A 5,665-nucleotide genomic window follows, 5' to 3' on the forward strand; every position below is an offset into this window, starting at 1 on the left:
CTTATAGACTAAGTTTTAGATTCCTGTTATTCATTTTTGTGTTTGTCAAGTTCACTCTTCAATCATAGTCTATCTCAAAGTAACATAAAGTGCATTTATCGAGTTTATGTGTAATAAATTATTATCAAATGCTGACTAACACCTTGGGAAGGCTCACATTCTTTTCATTACTTTGACCACGATTCTTTGATTTATTCTGTACATTCCTGAACTTTGACCACTTCACAACACTCCTCCATAATTCAGCTCTCAGGGTGGACAATTATTTCCATGTTCATGCAGCATCTTGTGGCTACAAGTATTTTCAAGTGGATTCTAGAGATTATATGGCTCAGTCTCCATATTTTATGAAGAAGGTGACTTATGTGTTTTTGGAAGTTGACCAGTTGGTTGACTGCAGCACCAGGCTTGTTCAATACAAGCACTAGGCTTGTTCAGTGCAAATGATTCAGAGTCTACTCTGGTCCATTTACATTCCATTCCCACTGTCACTTCCCTAAACCATCACTCTCTTTCTTCCAATTCCTGTAACACTATCAATACGCTTTCCTCCTCTGATCTTGGCTTTTCCAAACCCTTTTTCATACAATGGATAACAGCCAATCTTCTGAGATCTTTTTTAGGACATGTTTGATATTTCCTTACTATCAATCAGATAAATTCTGAACATGGTAATAGGACCATGCAGGCCAAATAGTATCTAATCATGGTGTACAATGTGTTTCATAAAATATATATGAGATTATCTAACCTCAAGGTTTGGTTAAAGAGAAACAAAATAAAAAATTGTCTTAATCATTTTAGAGAGGTTTCTTTTGAAGCATAAATAGATACATTCGAGCTGTCAAATAGTTGGAAAAAGCACAAGTTATAAGGATTGAGATAATGGAAATGTTAGTTTTAAAATAGATGATCAGGGTGCCTGGGTGGCTCAGTGGGTTAAGACTCTGCCTTTGGCTCAGTTCATGATCTCAGGATCTTGTGATTGAGCCCTGAATTGGGCTCTCTGCTCAGTGGGAAGCCTGCTTCCCCCTCTATCTCTGCCTGCTGCTCTGCCTACTTATGCTCTCTCTCTCTGTCCAATAAATAAATAAAATCTTTTTTGAAAAAAAGCTTAAAAAATAAAATAGATTATCAATCAAAAGATACCCTTATAGTTGACAACACACTTCAGTGAAGGAAAATTAATTCATTTATTTTCATTAGTAACATGAAGCAGATAAACCACTTGAATCTTTGGAAGAAATTATAGAAGTATGAAATAAGTGCTTCCATCCACCGATATACACAAGCATCTGTGGTAACAGCTTTAGGTTAGGAATGAATCATAAATATGTATAATACATCTGAGAGGCTGGAGCTAGAGTAAATAATTAAGGAGATTGGAGATGGTCAGCCATGGCATGGTGCAGTCATTCTCTCTCTTTAGAGAATGGTCTAAGCCTGAGAAAAATTCTGTTTCCCTCCAGCATGGGACCGACACATGCATATGTAGCTAAGCTAAGGGCAAACCATACATATTCCAAGATGAAGGGTACTATGACCATTATTTCCTCAGGCTACACATGAAGGGAATGTGGACCAAAGTATTGGTAATATTCCCATCATTTCCTTCATAACCAAAAAGTAATAGACAACCTTCTATTGTTTTAATTATCTAAATGCCTTTTGGTTAATCATCAATCCATTGTGCCACGATTATGACTAGAGAGAAGTGAAATAAAAATTGCATAAATTACTAAACTTTGGAAATTTCAAATACGTCTTTATATCTGAGGCAAGAAAAAATTCAGTAAAAGATATTTCGATTAATCAATTGTCATCGAATTGTGGTATATTTAGGGAGAAGATAGTATGTGCATCAAGGTAAAATGTGACCTTGAAAAACAGATTTCCATTCTTTTTTTAGGGATGAGCAAGGAGAAGTGAGATCTGCCAGAGACACTGTACCAGAACTGTGTGGACTGCTACATTGGCCAGAATTGAGGACACAGGGTTCTCTGAGGTCCTCTAGTCAAAAGCCATCTGATTTTTTTATCTTGATATTTTCATTTTGTGCATCATCTCCCTCAGAGCCTGGTGGACCTGCTTGTTCCGCAGAGTGTAGATGACAGGGTTGAGCAGTGGGGTCACCACCGTGTTCACAAGGGCAGCCTCCCTGTTGGAGTCCAGCCTGTTCGTTTGCTTTGGTTTCACATATATAGACACACAGCTGCCATACATCAGAGAGAGGACTATGAGGTGAGAAGAGCAGGTGGAGAAAGCTTTCTTTTTCTCTTTGGCTGATGGGAGTTGTATGATTGTGACTACTATGTTGCTGTATGAGATGATGGTTATGATAAGAGATGTCAAAAGGATAACCAAAGCGATGACAAAGGCCAACATTTCAGTAGATCTGGTGTCAGAGCAGGAGAGATGAATCAGGGGGGCAAGATCACAGAAAAAATGAGGAATGATATGGGGACCACAGAAGGACAACTGGAAAACCTTCACTACTAACCCAATGATGAGAGGGAAGGCCAAAGCAAAGCAGGCAGTGACCAGGAGGAAGCAAGTCTTCAGGTTCATGATGATCGGATAATGCAGAGGCTTGCAAATGGCCACATACCGATCCAGAGACATTACCGCTATGAGGAGAGAACCTGTTGATCCCAGAAATACAAAGACAAATGCTTGTATGAAACAGGCAGGAAAGGAAATGGTTTGCCTGCCTGAGAGAAAGATAACTAGCAACTTAGGAATAACAGTACTTGTAAAACAACACTCCAAGAAGGAGAAAATTCTGAGGAAAAAGTACATAGGTGTGTGGAGCCGGGAGTCAGCACAGGTGATGGTGACTATGACAGCATTGCCTGCAATGGACGCCAGGTATGCCAACAGGTGCACCAGGAAGAGGACCTTTCCCAGGTGCTGGATGGCGGGAAACCCCTCCAAGGTGAATTCTTGGACAGTTGTCCCATTCCCCATTTCCATGGGCATCTCTTTCCACATCATCATCACTGCTGGTCTAACCTATTATAAAGACATCAGGGAGCACAAGGATTTTAGAAGAGCATGATTAAGTTTTTTGAGTATCCAAGAAGGTGGCTACACTGTTAGCCAATGAATATGATAGAATCTACCTGTTCATGTTCTTGTGAGACTTAATTAAGATAAATCATGTAACTCACTTGGCATATGATGCCAATGTTTTTTTATGTGTTCCTCAAATTCTAAGTGTAGTATTATGATCACGAGTATTATGCGTAGAGTTTAAGTAGGCAGAGTTATTAACATTTTTGTATTATACATCTTATTCTTTTTATAACATTAATTTGTAAGTAAACATTACAATAATGTTAGTAATATTCCCTTCGACCATCCCTTTTAAAATCTGCAACACATTCTATGGTCCATCATCATCTGTTGAAAACTTACATTTTTTCTCTGCTCATAACTGAAATTCAGTATTTCTACCACTCCCCATAATAATCATAAGTCCCTTCTTCTAAAAGCAGAAACTAAGGCTTAAAAAGCTCTAGGGATCTTAGATTACATAGCTGGGACTTTAGCCAGAAAGCCCAAATTTGAAGTAACTGCAGTTTCCAAATACAATGACAAAATATTTTAAAACAGGAACAAGTGTATTCATGATGCCCTCTCAACCTTAAGTGAAAGATTAGCTTTATTTATCTTAATTGTTTCTCTCCTCAGACAATAGCACTGATGTGTTACAGACCTGTGGAATGATAAGGGGCTTACAGAGGATCTACTTTAGTACAAGCATCTTATAGAAGGGGCTGGAGACCAGAGATATTAGGGGCTGCTCAGCAGTACGAGGTAAGTTGTAAATCTAGGATTTACCACCCACCTTCACATGGTTCATGCTGGCCTGTGACACAAGAGGGTATTATAGTAGTTCATAGGATTAACCCACTTATGAGGATGTGCTGGGCACCTGAAACTCATGCACTCACTCTCACATCCAAGCTCAGTGAACATTCTTTCTTCAGTCCTCTCCATCAGTACCTTCTCTCAGGATGGTGTTTGGCTCCTGCATATTAAAACTATGCTGAAGGTCAGCAGTAAGGAATGTGTCTGCAGTAAACCACCATGGGTCTGGTGTTCTGAGGGCAGCTCATGGAACTGAAGGACTCACCCCTGAGTGAACAGCCTGAAGAGTCTCTCCTTCTGTTCCTGTTGACCCCTGTTAAGTCCACCAAGTTACCAGGATGCCTGAGGCCAGGCACTCAGCCAAGAGTCACCATATGGGGGGCAGGGCTTCCTTCCTTCACAGCTATTGTCTTCTAAGAAATCAAAAGCTTGCTCTGGGCTGAGGGGAAAGGGAAGAGAAGGAAACTCATTCCTCACAGCCTGTGGCCCTGGGCTGGGGCAGGAATGGGGGGTGGGGGAGAGGGCAGGGGTGGGGTGGGGAGGGTATGAATATACATCCTGTGCTGCCAGTGTTCTGGTTGCTAGTGCCCTGTTTCCAAAGTGAAACAAGGCTATGTAGCACCCTGGACCTTGAAACCCCAGAAAGGAGCAGAAGGACTAAAACAACCACATTTCACTGCTCTGAATTCTGGACTAGAGCTGGACTCCCAGACTACTTAGGGTTCTCATGAAAGGTCTGGCTCTGCCTTCCCACTGGTAGCCCACCTAACATGCAATACTGCTGTCACCTCCTATAGCAGTTAATGGGAGCACACAGCTTCTTACTGGTTTAGCCCTGGGTGCTGCTGAGACAAGGATCCTTCCGTGGCAGTGCTCCATGTCGTGGGCACACCTGCTCCAAACACCTTCACTTGCATATGCCCTTCCATCATATGTTCACCTTTCCACGTGGAGAAGCATCCTTGTTTTACTGCATCAACAGTGAAGAGATGGTGACACGCAAGTCTTAGGCTCTGTGATAGTTTTACCACAAGACTGTTTGGTCACTAAGCAGGATGGACCCAGCCAGTGAGCAGAAAGTGTGGGCCTCCAGGCCTTATTAGATGCTGAAGAGAGAGGGGCAAAAAGTAAAGCCACAGCTCGTGTCTTAAGGGCAGCTAATTGGTTACTGTTGAGAATGAGAATTACTGATGCAACCTTTATATTTATCTGCCCTTGTGTGTGGTGGCGCTGACTCCCAGATGTTCACACTGTTGTCTGCCAAGATTTTTCAAAGAAATTATATGACAATTTCTCAAGGGTTTTTAATATTCCCTTGAATATTTACCTGATTTTAGGTAAAAGTCCAGACTACAATTTCTACAGGTGATGTATACACTGAGACCAGAGCATAGTTGTTAAAATAACATATTTTATGGTAAGAAACAGGAGGATCACACTCTGACTTTCATGAGGCTTTGGAAAGATACTGGAGAAGTCCTCCTTTTTTTATTATTATTAATTTTTTATTTTTTATAAACATATATTTTTATCCCCAGGGGTACAGGTCTGTGAATTGCCAGGTTTACACACTTCACAGCACACACCAAAGCACATACCCTCCCCAGTGTCCATAATCCCGCCCCCTTCTCCCAAACCCCCTCCCCCCAGCAACCCTCAGTTTGTTTTGTGAGATTAAGAGTCACTTATGGTTTGTCTCCCTCCCAATCCCATCTTGTATCATTTATTCTTCTCCTACCCACTAAAGCCCCCATGTTGCATCACCACTTCCTCATATCAGGGAGATCATATG

General features: G+C 41.2%; 1 protein-coding gene across 1 annotated transcript; it reads right to left on the minus strand.

Moving 5' to 3' along the window:
- Positions 1 to 2,034: 2,034 nt before the first annotated feature.
- Positions 2,035 to 2,997, minus strand: LOC116572772 (olfactory receptor 6C75-like). The gene has a single exon (XM_032312066.1). The coding sequence runs from the start codon at positions 2,995 to 2,997 to the stop codon at positions 2,035 to 2,037; it is 963 nt and encodes a 320-aa protein (XP_032167957.1).
- Positions 2,998 to 5,665: the final 2,668 nt, after the last annotated feature.

The sequence above is a fragment of the Mustela erminea genome, chromosome 14 (assembly GCF_009829155.1).
Source record: "Mustela erminea isolate mMusErm1 chromosome 14, mMusErm1.Pri, whole genome shotgun sequence".
NCBI lineage: Eukaryota > Metazoa > Chordata > Mammalia > Carnivora > Mustelidae > Mustela > Mustela erminea.

Coding starts and splice junctions, on each gene's coding strand:
- LOC116572772 (XM_032312066.1), bottom strand. CDS start 2,997: ATGATGATGTGGAAAGAGATGCCCATGGAAATGGGGAATGGGACAACT.